At 45.8% G+C, this 19644-nt stretch overlaps 1 protein-coding gene across 4 annotated transcripts in view; it reads left to right on the top strand.

The window, feature by feature from the left end:
• Positions 1–19644, top strand: part of MYZAP (myocardial zonula adherens protein) — a 92091-nt gene that overhangs the window by 8368 nt on the left and 64079 nt on the right. For all 4 annotated transcript variants that reach the window (XM_054716197.1, XM_008143183.3, XM_054716198.1 and 1 more), the window contains exons 2-3: positions 4717–4803; positions 18026–18181. In XM_054716197.1, coding sequence (XP_054572172.1) covers positions 4717–4803; positions 18026–18181 — 243 coding nt within the window. The remainder of the gene's footprint in view (positions 1–4716; positions 4804–18025; positions 18182–19644) is intronic.

Raw genomic sequence — 19644 nt, 5'->3', positions numbered from 1 at the left:
TATTAGTGCTCTCATTAATACTGTTATTATTTTAACTAGAGGCCCGATGCACAAAGATTTGTGCAAGAATGGGCCTTCCTTCCCCTGGCTGCCAGCACTGCCTTCGCTCTGGCTGGAGCTGCCTTTCCGCCTTCCTACGCTGTCCAGAGGCCTAGAGCGGCTGGGGCGGTGCGGAACGCCTGCGTTGTTGCCATGGCAACGATGCAAACGTCCTACCCCCGGCCTCTTGGCACCTGCATATGCAAATTAACCTGCCATCTTTGTTGGGTTAATTTGCATACTCACTCCTGATTGGTTGATGGGCGTCACAAAGACACGGTCAATTTGCATCTTACTCTTTTATTAGTGTAGATTAAAAAACTTGCAACAGTTGCAAACAATGCAGAAATCCCACTTTCTAGACACTACCACTGCCAGTAACCAGTTGGTTGTGTTTCCTTAAAGACATTTTTTCATATAAATCTACACCAGTGATCAGAGTGTATTTAAAAAACAAAAATGTGCCCTGGCCAGGCGGCTCAGTTGGTTGGATTGTCGTCCTATACACCAAAAGGTTGTGGGTTTGATTCCGCTGGTCAGGGCACATACCTAGATTCCAGGTACAGTCCCTGGTTGGGGTGCATACAAGAGGCAACCGATTGAGGTTTCTCTCTCACATCGATGTTTCTCTCTCTCTCCCCCACCTTCCTCTCTCTTTAAAAATCAATAAAAAAAAATCCTCAGGTGAGGATTAAACAAACAAACAAACAAACAAAAATGGGGTTATTCTTAACATTTTTTCAAAGCAGCTTTTTTTTCCCCACCTGACAACATATTTGGCCATCTTATTAGGAAGGCATCTGATCCTGTTCCTGGATTTAAATTGCTCTGTATAGATAGCTAGTCGTCAGTGGCTCAGCCTTGATTAAAGAATGCTAGCAGGGTCCTTAGGGTTCCCATCAGAACACCTCTAATGATACGAGTAAACAATACAGGGGCACTCTACAACTGCCAGATATCTTTGAGGTTCATTTTATTTTAATTCATTATCTGTCACCAGGTAAAACTAATAGTTCAGGGAATTGCATTCTATTTACCTTGCAGCTTTGTGTGCCACAGGGGACACATGGCTCAGTGAGAGCTGCAGGAAGTGTGCTGAGGAATAACAAAGTTTGGGGTGGGCAGATGAAGAATGGGCTCAAGCCGAAGAAGGGGACATCTCACCTTTGGGTGGTGGGACCCCTGGGGACCCTTCTGGGCCTTGTCGCCTCTTCAGTTTTGTAGATAATGGCATTATGGATTACCCATCTAGGGCAATCGACTTACCAAAAAAAAAAAATCACAGTTCTAATGCCCACTAGATCCATTGACAAAATTGTTATTTCCATGGAAAGCAGGGCTGTGAAACCAAGTAGACTCATTTCATTTTGGAACTTGTAGGGTGATGAGACTATGTAGATAATAATAAAAATCCCTGATATTGATAGAGGCTTACTATGTGCCAGACATCTTTCTTTTATTCACATTTTGCCCTTGAGATTCCGAGAGCTCAAATAACTGCCCCATAGTCAACACAGATGGTAGGTATTGGAACCTGGGTGTGCATGTGTGCACCTGTGTGTGTGTGTGTGTGTGTGTGTGTGTGTATGTGTGTGATGTGGTACCGGAGAAGAGTACCTTATTTTCTCTGCAGAATTAAACTGTGGGTTAGATCCAGCCGATCAGTGAAGATTGGTGAGCATCACAGACTTGGATTGCCTATCTGGTGTGAGTTACACTTTGAAGTCTGTGTAAGTGCCAACTGGTTTCAACCAGTTCAAGTGGCCTGAAGTCAGAGAGTTGCCTTTCTCCGGAGGGACTAAGATTCCCATCAGTGTTGCTGCCTGTCAGCTAAGAGAATTACCTGTGGTAGTTGGTTTCTCTTTGGCCAACATGACTGGCAGTGAGCTTTGAAAGTTTGGTACACAATTAGCCACAAAAGAGGCAGATAGCCTTGGGACCATTGGGGGACGAAGCTTGCCCTAAGGAGAGTAAGGATGGAGAGAGATCTCGAAATCAAATCATGTGGTTGAAAGAACTGGGATTGTTTTATCCAGAGGAAACGAGGTTCAGAGGACAGCAGGCCTGTCTAGAGAAGGAATTGTACTGCAGTCCCCAAGGGCAGTGCTTGGTCTATTAGGCAAGAATTCTGAGGGAACAAGGTAGTTCATTACCCGGAAGTTAGAGGTGCTGGGCAGCAAAATGGGATGCTTTGGAGGGAGGTGATGGTGTATGTGGAAGAGCTAACACGTGTCCCGAATGCCCACGTGTAAGAAATGTTACCCCCAGACTGGGCACCCATCTGCCAGTTACATTGTTAACTGTGGGGTTTCCTTCATAGTGTTGACCAAGCATAAATGAATCATGATGCTTTGTTACAATTAAAAATGTTAAAACAGAGTGTTCCAAGGAAGAAAGAAATGTCAAGAGTTTTTATGGTAAAAGTTGCATTCTTGAGAAGAATCAGCCCTACATTCTTATTAGCCCCCAGATTGGTCCAAGATAAATCTTCCAGATACCTAGTTGTCTGGATAATGGAGGTCAGGTGATATGGACACTTGAACATTCTTTAAGTCCTTCAGGCAGGTAATCACAGGGCTATCTATAGGACCTGTATATCTATATCTGTAGCTATATCTATATCTACATCTACATCTACATCTACATCTATCTCCAGGCATTGATGCATACCTGGAAAGTTCATAAGTTTAAGTCCTGAGGCTAGTTAAGATAAAATAAATTCCTCATGCTTCAGCCCATTTGGTCCGATCCAGTTTTGCCAGCTTGACTATACAGATTCTGTTTTAAGTCAGCTTAGCTGTACTAACTTCACCCGGTTTTCTTCACTCATTCCTCCACAGGCTGGCGGGTGGACTTAAATGGCCTTTTCCTACCCCATCCCACCCTGGGCTTCTCAGCTGCAGGGCATTTTTGCTCAGAGACCACCCTGTGGATCAGTGCAGACCTATGACCCTGCAAATCAGGTTGGGGGTATTTTAGTTTGCTGGGGCTGCTGTAAAAAGTACCACAAACCAGGTGACTTAAACAACAGACATGTATTGTCCCACAGTTCTGGAGCTAGAAGTCTAAAACCTTCTCAGGGCTGGAGGCAGGATCTGTCCCAGGCTCCTCTCCTCAGCATGTTTACATGGTGTCCGCCCAGCGTGACTGTCTGTCTCCACATTTCCTCTTTTTTAAGGACATCAGGCATTTTGGATTGGGGCCCACCCTAAAGGCCTCATTTTAACTTAATACATCTGTAAGGACCCTGTTTCCAAATAGGGTCACTTCTTGAGGTGCTGGGGTTAGGACTCTAACATTTGAATTTTAGGGAGACACAGATCAATCCGTAACAGGGCCAGGCAGCACTCCTGTAAGCTGAGCCCACGCAGCTGTGGGCTGGGTACTCTGGATGCTGCTGGAACCCTCCTTGGGCTTTTTTCCCCCCAAATATATTTCTATTGATTTCAGAGAGGAAGGGAGAGGGAGAAAGTGAGATAGAAACATCAATGATGAGAGAGAATCATTGATCGGCTGCCTCCTGCACGCCCTCTACAGGGGATCGAGCCCCCAACCCGGGCATGTGTCCTGACCAGGAATCAAAATGTGACCTCCTGGTTCATAGGTCGATGCTCAACCACTGAGCCATGCTGGCCTGGCTCCTTGGGCTTTTTTAGTGGCAGGATCCTTTCTCCCTGGGAAATGTCACAGCAGGACCAGCCTGTGACATTAGGGTAAAATAGACATCATGTGTCATTAGTATATTCTCATTGTTTTGCAAACACCACCACCATCTGTCTCCAGAATTTTTTTTTTTTCTTCTCAAAAGGAAACTTCATACCCATTACATAACAAGTGCTCATTCTTTTCTCTTCAGCTTCTGGCATAATGGATGCCAGGTGGTCTGGACACGTGAACATTCTTTCTTAAGTCCTTTAGGCGGGTAATCAGAAGGTTATCTATAGGATCTATGTCTGTATCACCATTCTGCTTTCTGTCTCCATGAATTTGTATTATTGGCTTATTTCGCCCAGCATAATATCCTCAAGTTTACCCATGTTGTAGCATGTGTCAGAATTTTCTTCCTTTTTAAGGCTGTATAGCATTCCTTTCTATGTACATACTACGTTTTATTTATCCCTCATCCATCAATGGACATTTGTGTTGCTTCCACCTTTGTGTTGCTATTGTGAATGATGAAAACTATGAACATGATTGTATAAACTTAAAAACACTTTGCTATTGTGAATGATGAAAACTATGAACATGATTGTATAAACTTAAAAACACTTTGTGATTAAATGTACATGATTATTGTAAAAAATTCAATATATTGTCAAGTAGAAAGCAACCTCGTACCCCAGTCGTCACTGTGTATTTTGGCCTCTATCCCTCTAGCTGTATATGCATATGGACTATGCATGTGAAATAAGATTATTCTATATATACTATTTGCCATTAAAAAAACTGTTGGAAAACTATGAAATCACTCAGTGGTTTCCCTGCTTTGAGCAGCAGTGTGGCGCATGTCGGCGATGGGCAGGCGAAGGCTGGTCTTCCCTCAGTCCCCTGTGTGGTTGGAAAGATTACCCTCATTGCAAAGTCGGGGAAATGGGCTCCGAGAAGCACAAGATCGCCCAGCTCTTTCTACCCCAAACGCAGGTTCATAACTGGCCTCCTCTCCTCTCTCTCTCCCAGGCAAATGTCTGCAGACTGCGGCTGACCGTACCTCCCGAGAGTCCCGTTTCTGAGGAAAGTGAGAAGAAGGTTGAAAGAAAAGAGCAAGTAAGGCATTTCTGAGGCAAAGCTTTGACAAGTTCTACTCTTTGCACTCTTTTATGTTGGCCCCATTCCCCTCCCATCATCTCTCTAGGCTCTCAGAGCCAAGTGTCAGCAGCCCTGCTGAGTGGAGGGCTCTCCACCTTGCACCCCGTCTGTCCTCCAGAAGCCAGACCGCTCTGACCGCTGGCTCTGCCGCCCCTGCCCCTGCCCTTGCTTCCTGATGATCACTGGCTCTGTGTTGGCTTTAGTGACAGGTGCTGTGGCAGGGAACGTGTTTTTCCTGAGAGAGCGCAGCCCGGCAGAGTCAAAGGGCCCATTGTGAGCTGTCGGTGGGGCCTGGCCTTTCTGTGCAGCTGGAGCTGGAGCCGGTTCACGCTGTGGAGAGGCCGCCTGAGAGGAGAAGCCCAGCAGGCGCTGGGGTGTGGGGCAAGGGCAAGGGCAAGGGCACTTGGCTGCAGGTCGGAGGGAGCAGGCGTTTCTGTGCCAGCTGCTGTGCTCAGTGCTGGGCCATGGAGATAAGTCTGACCTTGTCGTTGCCTCAGGGAAACTTGCAGTGTTTCAGGCGAGACAGACATGTAAGTAAACAGTGATGATGTGATACTTCGTGTCAGCATCCGGAAGTGTAAGAAGGGCTCTGGGAACACGGGAAGCGGGTAACAGACTGCTTGGGGTGGGGGTGACATGGAAGCAGAGGCTTACAGGTACATGGCAGATCCTGCTCACCTCTAGGCCTGTGGTCCTGGGCAAGTCATTTTTCTCATTCACAAACAGTTATGGGGTACCTACTGTATTCCAGGCACTGTTCTAGACACTGTGAGCATAGTAATGAACAAAGCAGTAAACAAAAAAATGTCCATCATTCACAGAACTTAATATAAGTTCTATTGGGAGAATAACAAACATTTAAAAATGAAGCAGCATTTATAGTTTAGAAGGTAGTAAGTACCGATGGAGACAAATTAAGCAAGAGAAGGGGACAAGAATACCAGGGTGTGGGTAGTAGGTTTTATTCTGTATGCATTTTATATAAGTATAAAATAAAACAATAAACTATGATATAACATAAATTTTATACTTGAAATCATAAGACAATACCGACTCAGAATATAAGCCGTGCTTTGGAAATAACCAATTGTGTGGTCACCTATGAAAAAAGAAGCTTTTTCTTGTCTGGTAAATAGTTGATAGCATCCCCAAATTTACTGTAGGTCTTTGTCTCCTTCCCCTCTCTTACACCCCTCTTCTCCCCACCTGCTGCCAAGGACAAAGAGCCATCTGTGCTCATGCAAATGATGAATGACCAGGAAAGGAGGTAGGGAGGAAAGAAAATGAGGTTATGACTAGAGCAAGGTGAGAGAATGTGAAGTTGCTTATCTGCTGGAAAAGAAAGGATGAGTCCCACTGGAAGGATCCTGTAAAATAGCTGGTTCCAGGTTGGAGCAGGGAGAGTACCAGGTGAGCCTGGGACATCACCTGCTAGAAAGCAAGGGAGCACTCCAAGGCAAATGGGGTCATAGCAAAGGACCCAGGAGCTGGTGTGAAAGGGCTCTCACTGGCAAACATGGGACAGTTTGAGCACCAAAGAGAATAATGACAGTAATGGGTTATGACACACTGAATGCTAAAAACAACCTTCATGAGTGTATCATAATAATCAGGGGGAGAGAGAGAGAGAGAGAGAGAGAGAGAGAGAGAGAGAGAGAGAGAGAGAGAGAGAGAGAGAGAGAGAGAGAGAGGGGGAGAGAGAGGAAGGGAGGGAGGGAGGGAGATATCATTATAGAACATCAGCTGATACATTTAGAAAATCTGTTTTGTAACTCTTAGGCTGAGTCATCAATAGACACAAAAGCTAATAGGTGAGCGATTATTGTGGAACAGTATATTCACATGGTCTCACAAATTGCTTGCTGATTAAAAAGGTACAGAGGGCCTTAGCCGGTTTGGCTCAGTGGATAGAGTGTCAGCCTGCCGACTGAAGGGTCCTGGGTTTGATTCCCATCAAGGGCACATGCCCAGGTTGTGGGCTCGATTTCCAGTAGGAGGCAGCCGATCAAAGATTCTCTCTCATCATTGATGGTTCTATCTCTCTCTCCCTCTTTCTTCCTCTCTGAAATCAGTCAATATATGACCCAGTTTAGTAACCAATAGTGGGGTGGCCTGATGCTATGTGATTTCTGAGGTGGTCCCAGTAAAAAGTACTCAGTGTTACCTATGTAATATTCATGCCAAACTTGTTTAACTGAATCTAGTAATAAGGAAACAGAAAAAGCCAAAACGTGGGACTATCTGCAAAACAATTGGCCAGAATCTCTTAATAAATTCAATGTTATTTTTTTAAAAAGATGAGAATCTGTTGGAGATAAAAGAGACTTAACATCAAATATAATAGGTGAACCTTGATTAGATCCTGTATGAAAAAAACTCTATAAAAGATACATTGGGATAATTAGCTCTGAACATTCTCCAAGGAAAACATTTGGGGCTAAAAGCTTGTAACCAGAAGAGAGCAGGGGTGACCTGGCTTCAGCCACTGGATCCTTGTTGGTGACCAGGACTGAGTGGGGCCCTATTGTTGCTGGGAGTGTGTGTCCCCCCTCTGTCCTCTCTGACCCCTTCCTGTCTGTCCCTTTTAGAGCTGATAGATTTGTAAGAGAAATGGGCCTGGGCTATGGCCAGGGGCACATTGATAGCTTAGCACGTGGGGACGCAGAAGGACCACTTAAAAAAAGTATATATATATCCCTCCTACTAGGGATCATGCCCTGACTGGGAATCCAACCATGACCTCCTGGTTCATAGGTTAACGCTCAGCCACTGAGCCACACTGGCCGGGCTCAGAAGGAGCACTTTTTGAAAAGGGTCCCAAACGAGTGAGTGACAGGACAGGGCCTTGGTGGGCTGTCCCCTTGTGCATAGTGGAGGAGGTGGGGGACTTGCCCTGTTGGAGTGACCCATGCTGCAGGCCTGGGGGGATGCTTGTGAAGGGTTCCCGGTGCTGACACTGGGGCAGTGGGAAGCCCTGGAGGGCACGTCGTCACCCGCTAAAGAAGAACCAGGCATTCCCAAAGAAACAGGCACTTTCCCCCCTGTCAGGCGGGAGTTGGTAACCAAGTTGTGTGCTGATTTGCCTGTTTGTCTTGAACAGTGCTTTTCAAACATTTTAAAGCAATCGGACCCTCTTTTTTTTTCCTTCTGATCAAAATGTTATCCCAAGCCCATATATATAATCAAGGCAGAAGTGATGATGGTGAAGGCCAGAGTCCTCCCAGTCTCCCTTGACCCTGCTCCTCAGGCCCCCTCCTGCCTGAGAACTCCAGGAGCACGGGGCAGAAACCGCAGGCCTAGATCACGTGCCATGATGCTGCTCATACTGGGTGGACCAGGTGTGCAGCCGGAGTGCCCGTCTGTGATGCATCGGTGACTCACTGCAGAAGAACTGGGGTAGAGAGGAGGAGGTGGGGCTGGCTCTTTCCCCAGGACTGAAGTCCTTGGGTGGTGGCAGCACTCGAAGCCACTGGTGGTAAATGCGAGGCTGTTCTGGGTGATTTCGTCACCAGTCCTGGCAGGGTGGCTAGTTTGAAGTCACTGGGAGCCAGAGGCAGGCACCAGCGAGGAGGCCCTGGGGGTGCCACCTCCTCTGATGTGCCTTCCGCGTGGCAGCCCCTCCCTGGGACACGTAGCCCACCCACCTGCAAGATGCCAGGAGTTCTGGTGAGATGACTTTGGTGTTTTGGGGGGTCTGTGGTGTGCAAAGGCTGGGTCCTGCAGCTGGCTGAGATGTGGAGGCAGGAAGATGTAAATGGCCCAAGTGGCTTCTGATGAAACGCAACTTCTCGGAGGATTTCCAGGGCCCTGTTAGGGCTGCAGCTGGCTGGGCCTTATTCTCTCCACAGCCACGGAAGATGCTTAGTGTACTTTGAGGACGTGAGATGACATGGAGTGGCCGGCCACACATAGATGCCACTGCCAGTGGGGCCATTCTTCTGTCCACTGTTCCCACGTCACCAGAGAGAGGATTCCTCGCAGCGGATGGGTGTGGCACAGGGTACATGCTGCCTAGCTTCACAGTGGTGTGTCTGGAGGTTCTGGGGCAGGCACCACAGAGGCAGCGTCTCTTTCTGGAGTCATGGGGCTACGGGGTGGATGTGGGAGGCTGTCTGCTCCTTTACTTTCTCTTACAGATGATGTCAGCTGCCCTGAGGCTGTTTTCTCAGGCCTCAGATGACCTCTCAAATACTGTCTCTGCTCCTCAGTTTCTTCATCTTTCAAGCAGGCACAATAATGTCTGGTTGTAAAGAGCAAATGAGCTAATATAGGCCAAGGGCCCACTACAGTGTCTGGCCTATAAAACGGAGTGGAGTGGCAGTGACTGGATGCCAGATTGCTTCCCTTTGACGCCCACAAACGTGATTCTTGTTCTTTGCTTTTCTCCCTCGAACCCTCCTGGAGCCGGTCCCCTTCCTGGAACTGCCCAGCCTGCATTTCCCTTACCCTCTTGGGCTGTGCCTGCTGCATAGCCTTGATGTCATTATGTCCTTTTCCATAAATCTGAGTATCCCTCTGCCCATACCACCAGGCCTGGCCCCTTCTCTCTGCACGACCTTACCTCTGAGAACTCATCCTCACACAGCTCAGAGCCACCTCTGGGGGGATGCCCACCAGGCCACCAGCTGTGCTCTCCTGAGCCCTGTCCCGTGGGTGGCCTCACTGGCTCTCAGTGTTCTCGACATGGTGGTATTTTTATGTACAGGATACAGATATTTTAGAGTTTTACCATTATTTTTAGTATTAAAATGTGAAATCTGGATTTCATATTTTTATATGAAAATATTTGCCCATAAAGTTCTGGGCTTCATTTAAATTTGAATGGAGTATAGGCACACCCATTCAGAAACGGTTCTGACCCTGACCAACAGACCAACAGGCCACCAGGGCCTCTTGCATTCCCATCCCCCAGTTACAGCGAGAACGGCTGTCCTGTCTTAGGTTTGTTCGGCATATGTATTTCCCTCAGAGCCATTTGGGTTTCATCTATTTCCAGGGGACTCTGCTGGAGTCATCCTGGAAATGGGGCAGGGCATTATGGGGAATACAAAGACAGTGTGTGGGAGTTTGTGGGGGAGGGGGCGGGGGTGGGGGAGGCTGGTGCCAGCACCCAACTCCCTGTCCTTCACTGGAGTCTGACCCCTCCCTGTATTTCCTCCAGAGCCAAACCCCTTCTCTCTCAGAGCCTGACCCTTCTTCTCTTGGAAAATTTAGTTGTTTTGGAAACTTCTTCCCCAAACAACCTATCTGAGAGATTCAGTCTTGGGCGTAGGCCCTCTCTCAGATAAAATGGAAAATGAAGACAAAGGATAGACGAAAAGGATCATGATATCTCTTCTTTTAAATAAAATAATTATATTTTGTTGTAAAAATAAAAAAAAAGAAAGCCAAAATATCAGTATTTGGGGTTGTTTCCAGTGTGGCACCCCTGTTTGGGTAGCAGGACTCAGAGCCTGCTGGCCAGTTCCTCTCAGTCCACCTGAAACCAAGTCAGTATTATCTCCTTTTTTACTTCCTGGCTGATCTGCCCTTGCTGGACAGGTTCACTTATTACCTTCTAAACCCATGGCATCTACTTCCTCCCCAGAACGCTTGCTAAGGCCCTCGCCCAGGCCTAGGGTCTCTTCCAGCCATCTCTTAGTTTATCGATGTCTTCCTTGTCCCTCTGAACTGCTTCCCTGAGAACTCCCCTGACTGCCTGTGCTTCGGTGATCGTCTCTCTTGAACTATAGGTTCACCGGCTGCCCCTCACCTGGCACCTAGTCACCTGCTGCTAAGAACTCCCACATGTCTACACACACATTCCTGTGAAATTTGTGCACAACATATACTTATGCGTATCTACATACATAGAAATGAGGTGGTGTCTTTGTTTCTCCCCAGCGCCTAGCACCTGCCTTACTCATAGTTTGTGCTTAATGAATGTCTGTTGATTATGATGATTCGGCTTTGTATTCGTTTCCTAGGTTAGCTGCCATAACAAAGGACCTCAGACTGAGTGGCTTAAATAACAAAGATTTATTGGTTCCTGGTTTTGGAGGCCGGAAGTCTGGGATAAGGTGTCACTCAGCGGGGCCATGCTTGCTTTGAAGGCTCTAGGGATGAATCCTTCCTCACTGCTTCCAGCTGCTGGTGGCTTTTGGCAGTCCTTGGCTTGTGGCAACATCCCTCCAGTCTTCACACTGTGTTTCCCTGTGTATGTGTATCTCTGAATCCAATTTTTCTCCTCTTTATAAGGACACCAATCATACTGGATTAGGGCCCACTCTAATGATCTCATTTTAACTTGACCCTAGCTCCAAATTAGGCCAAATTCTGAGGTATCTGGGATTAGGGCACTGGTATACATTTATTTGTATATCATAATTCAACCCATAATACGTTTTTTGTAGAATATAATCACCTTAAATTGTACTAACAACTCAGATGAATTAGCCATGGACTTTTGTTTATTAAAAAATCAGTAATAATTTAGGAGAGGAAATGTTGGTTATTTTGTAGGCACACAGTTCATGTTGAGAAATTGGTAAATGTGGAATATAATCTTTATAAAATTGTTGAACATTGAAATTAATACTGGTGGTAGATAATTTTGAAATTAAATTCCTATGATTTTCAAAGAACTTCGTGAATGCACATATCCATATTTCTATCCAAATATATATGCAGTGCATTCTTAAGTAACACACATACTCTTACACATAGAGAAGTAAGAGACAGACACAACGCCAACTATTAACAGCCTTACCATGTTGAATCAGGGTCTCACCGTATAGTTGGATTTTTGAGAATGTGATCTGAACTTTGCTGATTTTGAGTCCGTGAGGGTGAAGCCTTTTGCAAATTGACAAAGTAGTTTGAAGCAGATAATATTTGCAGTAGCTCTTAGTATCCCCACATCGTAGGTGTCCTTTAGTGACCTGTGTTTTGAAAGAATCTGTTTCTCTCTAGACCTTTGAGGACTCTGAGTGAGGGAGAGCAGATATATGTATACTAGGAAAAGTAGGGAGTTTTCATAGCCTAGTAAAATGTTGAAAAGGAGGCAACCCTTGCCCTTGGGGTTTATAGCCCCCTTTCCTTTAGAGCCCTGGGTGAATAAGCCCGAGTTCCTGTCTTGGTGTGACTGTTTACAACAACATCACGGGCTGTTGCCAGGTGAGGGAGTGTGCTGCCATGATTCAGGTGTGGGTGGGGCTGGGGCTGCTCTGCTGATAGCGTGCAGGATCTACATGTCTCCCAGAGAGAGTGGCCCTGGGAGGGTGGGAAGAGGCCCGGGTTCTAGTCCTGGCTCCCTCACCAACCGAGGTGGTGTCGGGCCAGTCAAGACATCTCTAGAGGCCTCAGTTTCCCCTTCCAGCAAATGGAAACATTCGCCTAGAACCAGGGAATATGTAGAAAAGTGCCACCAGTAAAAGTGCAGTGCAGTGGCTGTGGCTTCCATAGACCAGGCTGGGTGAGCTGCCCAGCAGTGCCCCCGCAGCCCCACAGCTCTATCAGACGCTGAGGAGGGGCGGGTTTACAACTCCCCTGGACTCTACAACTCTTTCCCTTTTTCTAACTTCTGAGACTCTGTGATTCTCTCCCAAGTCAAGTCAAGCGGTGAGTCAATTTGATGACTATGATGGTAACAGCAAAAAGATCCAAGGAAGGGGAGGTAGAGAGACAGACAGAAGCATCCAGAGAAGCATGTAGACTTGAGTAGGAATGCAGATCCTCAGAAATGTAAAGACACCACTACCAATAACAGAATCTGTCAATATCTACTAGTCTGCCCGCTGCATGCTGGTTGTTTTACATATATGTTACTCTGTGAATTCCTTAGAACGACCTTCTGAAATTGGCGGCATTATCTCCTTTTTACTGTTCAGGACTCTGAAACTCAGTGAAGTAAATAACTTACACATAGAGGATTTGCAGTTACAACTGGCGTCTATGACGTGGCCCTGTTGTCATGGGAACACCAACTTGTACACTTTCTCCTATGAGGAAAAGTCTGTGTAGGATATTTAATCAGTCAAGGATACCTAAGGTGTCTACTGCACTATTGGGATCCAGAAAAGAAGTTCCTGATCACTTTCCCCCATGTCCTTCTTCCCCGCTCCCTACCTTCCTGGATTGTGAGGCCTAATCGTCCATTGTCTGCTCAGAGCTGTAAAGTAATATCTTTAAGACGTTACCTCCTATCAGGATACTACCATTAGAACTTCACTCTCTTTGGCATTTCTGGGTGGCTAGAAGTTTTTCTTTTTCTTCTCATAGGTAAGCATTCAAAGTGGTCTTTTTTTTCCTTTTTCCCCCAAGCATGATTTTATTTAGGAAGGGGTCTCTCTTCAGTCTGTGAGACAGTCAGAAATAAGGATCTCAATAGCCAAAGGTTCCCATTTCTCTGAGGAGCCTGGGCTGCCCCTCCCCTCCCTATTTCTCTGATAGGCTGTGGCTCAGCTGTCATGTTCATTTTCGTCCCAAGAAGGCAAAACAATGTCAAGTGTAAGTAATGACCAGGGGCCAATAATTTGCCCAGACGGATGCACAGGTCAGACAGGTCAGGCCGCATTCCTGAAAGTGCCAGTGCTGCCTGAGGATGGAGAGCATGCCCAGTGAGTGCCCCAGCACTCAGCTGGCTCTGGGTCAGCTGCTGCCCTCTGGCTGGAAGACGAGGTCCCTCAGCTTCTAGTTTGCAAGTCATTCGGTTCATGTTGTGGTCCATCTTTGCTGTATTGGCAGCCTGGAGGTGGGACCAGCTGGCCTTCTGGGGCGCTTGGGGTCAGGGGCTGGCTGTCGCCGGCTGCCACCGTCAGTTTGGATTTATGTTAAATTGTGTTTCTGCTGTTCTTTATCCCCCCCCAAACCCTTCTTGTCCAAGGACTTTCTTCCTTTGCACAGATCAGTGTCTCAGATGACCAAACACTCCAAATATTCTGGCATAGACCTGATTCTAAATAGTCTACACTTCTTCCTTCCTTCAAAACGTATTTAGTGAGCATCTATTTATGCTGGGTATCAGGGAAAGAGCAGCAAAGACAGTCAATACTGTCTCTGCCTCAAGAGAGCTTATCTCCTTGTAAGATCACATATTTTGATTTAGAGTTCGGAAAATATGGTCACCTGTCACTGGCCTCACTGAAGCCCATGTAGCAGGGAATTAGGCTGAGTTACTTTTTATGGTTTCTCTTTCTTTCTAAGACACTGGTTGCTAAATATATCTTTAGGGAAAACAGCCACATCATGAGCCTGAAAGTAAATTTTAAGCTCTGAGTATATCCCGGGGACCAGTCTATGTTTTAATGATTATGCCTTTGTTAATTCTGCTGCATTTCACCTAGGGATTCTGGGATGGCCTTTGTATGGTTGTTTCCTTTTCCCTTTTTGGCGATAACTTTCTTTTCATCCCATGCATGTATTAGGGCTTTTGTTTTCAGAGATTTTGCCTAGTATTGTTTCAGGCCCTTGAGGCTGTTAGTAGGCCTAGTGTACATGTTTTAAAAATTGTTTTTTTTTTTTAATACTAAGCATCATTATAAAGAAGTTTAAAAAAAATTAATTATGGAGAATTTCAAACACAAACAAGAAGAGACTAAGGTGTGTAATGAATCATTGACCCTTCACCCAGCCCCAGCAACCCTCAACCCTCAAGTCCTGTCCTGTCTACACCCCATCTACTTCCTCCACCCTGTATTCTGATGCCATAAATATTTAGTTAAGTGTATTTCTCTGAGAGATAAAGGCTATCTCCTCATATAATCACAATGTTATTCTCATGCCAAAAAAGTTAATATTTATCTTATAGGGAGATATTTTAAAGGATATAAGTGGAGGAACATTTAGCCACATAGTGCCAGAAGTCACTCTTTTCTTTTTTTTTTTTCCCCCCCTGTATTCTCCCGTTTTGGTAAAAATGATAGCACTCTTGGCTCCTTTGCAGCTTTACTGGATATCAAATTTATGATTGGGGCAAAACCATCAGCTCCCTGTTCCGCCATCTAAGAGGACCCAAGGATGTCTCTTTCAGCTGGACCCTGTGTACACACTCTGGGTAATTCCCAGAACCTCTTCCAGCTTCTAAAGCTTCCTCTGCATTCAGCAAATATTTATTGAGAAACTCATTGTGTGTTATGTGCCAGGAATTATGATGGAAAAGAAGACACACAGGGCCCTAGAATTCTTTGAGCTTCCAGTTGATAGGGGAGCAGGCCTTCCATATATAACAATACTAATAGTCACTTCATTATGGTTGTGGATAGCTCAGAGACCCAAGCAGGTGGAAGGACCAGTGAAGATGTCCTTGAGGGAGGGCCTTTCAGGGCCCTGCAGACAGAGCGAATAACCCGAATAACCCATGTAAATGCCCTGAGGCAAGAAGGAAGGTGGCTGATAAAAGGACAGAAAGGAGGCAGTGAGGCTGGGATGGGGTGGAGGCTGAGGGGGAGATGGACCATAGGAGGCTGGAGGAGAGCCTCTCCATCCTGGGCCCACCTCTTCCCAAAGGCCCAGGACCCTGAGGTCTGGGCTGCCACATGGAGATGTGAGTTCCAGTTTCTCTTCTGACTCTTGGCTGCGTTGAAAGCATTATAGTCAAAGAAGGAGCTTACATTTGACAAGACATAGACGGGCACTTGAATGCTGCCACCTTGGAAGCACTAATATTCACACAGGAGGGTTATTGTGAAGATTAAAAAATATTGTATAATAAAATGACTAGACAACAAATGTTTTCCCCTTCTGCTTCATCAACGTTCCTTCCCCTTCCCTTCACGGCCCAGCAGCTCCTCACACGGCCTCAGGAGCCCTCTCCCTGTGGTGTGGCCCCTGCGGGTGGTCCTGCTCCTGGACAGAGTCCTGGGCTGGGCCTTTCCCTGTGGGCCTTTATTTTCACCCTGATTTCCTAATAATTTTTAGTTTTAGCTCTTTGAAAATTGAAATAAAAATTATTAATTCAAACATAATGCCTTTTTAGCCCCCCAAATCAAAGAGTATAAAGGAGTATAAATGAAAAAAAAATGATATCCAGTTTTACTGAGGAAACTGGCATTAAAGGTTTGGATTACATCTTTCTAGGTGTTTTATACACACAAGCACACATTTTTTAAAAACAAAAAATGGGAGATGAAAATTAGTATTTTTTGCTTAAAGGATCTTCAGATCTTCCCATGTGCACAGCGTTTAGATCCATGACCCCTGGACTGGTGCTTCGCAGGCCCTGTTGTCCTTGGCCTTGTTGGTGTGTTCCTCCGTGGTGGTGGCCCTCATTTCCCCTCGTGGGCAGGAAGGCAGAGTCCTCTGTGTCCAGCCCCCTGAGCGTTTTCCTGGATGCTAATCCTCCCGTGGAGGGTGTGCTTTGCAGAAATGCATCTCACCAAAGCCTTATGTCGTCACCCACTTGTTTTGCAGGAACCGGGTGGAGTCCGTGGCTGAAAGAGCATGCTTTTGTTTCCTGGTCCAGGGGGAGTTTCATTAGAGCGTTTCCTCTTCCTAATTCCATGTCCAGTAAAGCAGGGATATCTAACCCCAGCGTGTCACTCCACCAAGACCCATTTAACAGTCCATTCACCTCAACTTGATGGACAATTTCAAGAGTTCGTCAATGCCTGTGGGACAAGGGTGAGGGACTCAAGTGGAAGTATTTTCCCAAATCAAACGTAGAGGGTCAGAGTTCCTCATATCCCATCTCTCTCCAAGTATGTGCAGAAGGGTAGGAAGCAATGAATGTTTTGTTGTCTTACTTTTTAAAAAAGCTCACATTGCCAGTATAAGCAAACCATACGAAAGGGTACACAGTAAAATAATTGACAGTTATCCTGATCTCTAGCTCCCCTGTGCCACCTGCTGTCCTTTCTTGGAGGTGGTCACTATTAATCATTTGTCATGTATCTTTCTAGACGTTTCTAAATTTTGAATGGGATTTTAAAGTACTTCTTATTCTTCCACAAATGAATGATTTTAAAATGCAAATGACAGTTTGATATGTCAAACATATTTACCTGGGAAGAATTTATGCAAAGGTGACCTGAAAATGAGTGGGAAAGCAGAGTGGCCGTGATGGAACCCAGGCTGCTGCGCCGTCATTGTTGAAGTACCAGGGTCACCCCCCCACCCCCCTGGGAAAACTGGAGCTCCACAGGTTGTCTATGAAATCTCAGTCTCTGGCCTTGATTGTTTTCTTGCTCCTTCCTTCCGATGTTGGGGAGGCCCCTCCTCTGTCCCCTGACATGTAACAAAGCCTGCGAGTGGGGAGATATACTTAGTGCAGATGGAACTGGGCTTGAATCTAGATGTGTGACTTCTCTGAACTTTAGTTTTACTTTCGTTTTCTGGGCTATAAAGTAGAGAAGACAATCACTATATCTCAGAGTGGCTGTGAGGATTAAGGGTGCTAGGAAACAGTTTTAGCTTCTAGTATGCACTCCACAAGCCTTAATTCCTTTTTCTCCTGCTTCTTGAGCCTTCATTCTAGAAAGGTATGTTAGGACTTGGGCATGTTACCTCTTCCTAAAGATATTTGCACTCCAAAACCGATCCAAACTTTAACTGAAGAAATTAAGGAGTGGGAAAATTCTTTTGCAGTGAGGTCACACCCCTCTGCCTGGTTTTTCAGAAATATTTCATGAATAGTCACAACAGGTTGTGTACTCACCCCATGTCCTTTTCTCAGAGCTGGTCCCAGGGTCAGACCTAGCCTCAGAGGACAATTTGGCTTCCAGAGGGTGGCCAACATTTCCCCCCAGGTATCTCAATCCCATGCACTTCAGGCCACATATTTAGTGAGGAGGTTGAAGGCACACAGAGGAACTGGTATAAGGGGAAAAACAGCATTACCAAGAATGTCAGAGTTCAGACACTTGCTTTTGTTATTGGGGACAACACAAGTCTAGCCCTTTTATGTGAATTAGCAAAATGCTCCTCTGGGAAGATGGGGCCCTGCAGATGCACTTCTAGGTGGATGGACAAGGCCTTGGAGAAATTAGAGAAGGGTACTCTTCCTCCAGGGTAACGGCAGGCTCTGCCCAGGCCCAGTGCAACTTGGTGAGCAGAGACTGGGTTTCTGCTGGCCTCTCTGCCTGCGGCCAGGCAACCCAGTGCTGGGCACAGCCCGCATAACCATATACAGTGGGCCTGTTGCTACAGCTTTCTTCACACGGCCTAAAGAATCACAATTCCTTTCTCTTTTCCTACCCTTTTCCAGCATCCTGACCCAAGCAATGGGGAGCCAACCAGGAAACTTCCTCAGGGCGTTGTCTATGGCGTGGTGCGAAGATCAGATCAAAATCAGCAGAAAGAAATGGTGGTGTATGGGTGGTCCACCAATCAGCTGAAAGAAGAGATGAATTACATCAAAGATGTGAGTCACTTAAGGATTTTTTTGTTTCTGGTTTATACTCTCTCTGTAGCATGCAAGAGGGTGGAGTTGGAATATTGATGTGAATGTAACACATATTTTGGAAGACTTCTTAGCGTTATCACTTTGGATGGGAATGTTTCTACATTATCTTTATGGTCCTGTTAAGAGTACAGATGTAGTTCTTCAGTGAGGTCTACAGTGAGCTTCTGGGTGTTACTTAGTAGGATTGCTCAGGAGACCAGCAACTTTCTTCTTCTGTGTATGGTATGGGGGCTCTTAATTGGTTTTGCTTATCATATTGGACATTCCTAATGCATGAGTTTGGATAATGGTATAAATTTGGATGATTTTGGATGCAGGTAACAGAAAAGCCAACTCATAAGGGCAACTTGTCTCATGTGGGGATTAGTCTAGGGGTAGGTGACTCTAGGCATGGCATTTTCCAGGCTCTTGTCTATTTCTCTGAGTTTCCCTTGGTTCTTTCCTCCTTCAGCCTCAGGCTCATAGTATCATCTGAAAACATGACAGTGTCTGGGGAGGAAAAGGAGTCTCTCATCTCTGATCACTCTTTAAAGGCCTTCCATTAGGCTTCTCCTTATGTCTCATGGACCAGGACTTGGCCATGTGCCCATTCCCAAATCCATCACTGGTGTGGGAAATGGCATGACTGTGGCTGGTTAAGACCAATCAGTTGGTTTGAAACAGGTGCTAAAAAGTCAACCCAATAGACATTGTTACATCCAGACCAATCAATGCCATTTCTTTGTATTTAATATTACATTTTTAATCTTTTTAGTTTGTGTGTGTGTGTTTTTTAGAAAATTTGGAAAATACAAAAATGTAATAAGAAGAAAACAAAATCACCCATAGTTCCACCATTCAACCAGAGCAGTAGTTAGCATTTTGGAGCATTTCCTTCTAAAATTTTTGTATCTATCTATCTGTTCTATATCTCCATTTCTTTTTGGTTCTTTTGGTCTCTGTAGATTGACCAATACCTTTGTTGACCAAACCAGAGTGATTACATAGAGAGAAAATGAGCTTCTGTGATATTTATGGTCCCTAAACATTGACCCGTGGACTAGAGGTGCTCATGAGCAACAAGGCATTGTGGGGCCATGGAGTACCTCATGGGCCTTGGTTCAAGGTCCAGCTTTCTCTTTGGCCCAGCTAAACTTTAGCCCTGCCTAGGCTTCAGTTTGCTCATGCGTAGATCATGGGGCTGGGAAGGGACCCCTAAAGTCAAAACCTGTAGAGGAGCAGCTTGGACATTTCTAGCCTGTATTTTTCTCATGGAAATGATTGGTCCTTTATTGAAACGTCCCAGATATCATGACACGGCTTCAGAGGTGAACCTTCTCAGCAGGGTGGAGAGTTGCAAATCAATCAAGACAAAGACAGCAGGTTCAGGCTGGCTGTGGACCAGGATGACATGAGCCAAGCTCACAGGGGTGGCTCTGCCC

Source organism: Eptesicus fuscus, chromosome 5, assembly GCF_027574615.1.
Source record: "Eptesicus fuscus isolate TK198812 chromosome 5, DD_ASM_mEF_20220401, whole genome shotgun sequence".
NCBI lineage: Eukaryota > Metazoa > Chordata > Mammalia > Chiroptera > Vespertilionidae > Eptesicus > Eptesicus fuscus.
The sequence above is the reverse complement of the archived record's forward strand: the minus strand, read 5'-3'. Positions and strand labels throughout refer to the sequence as shown.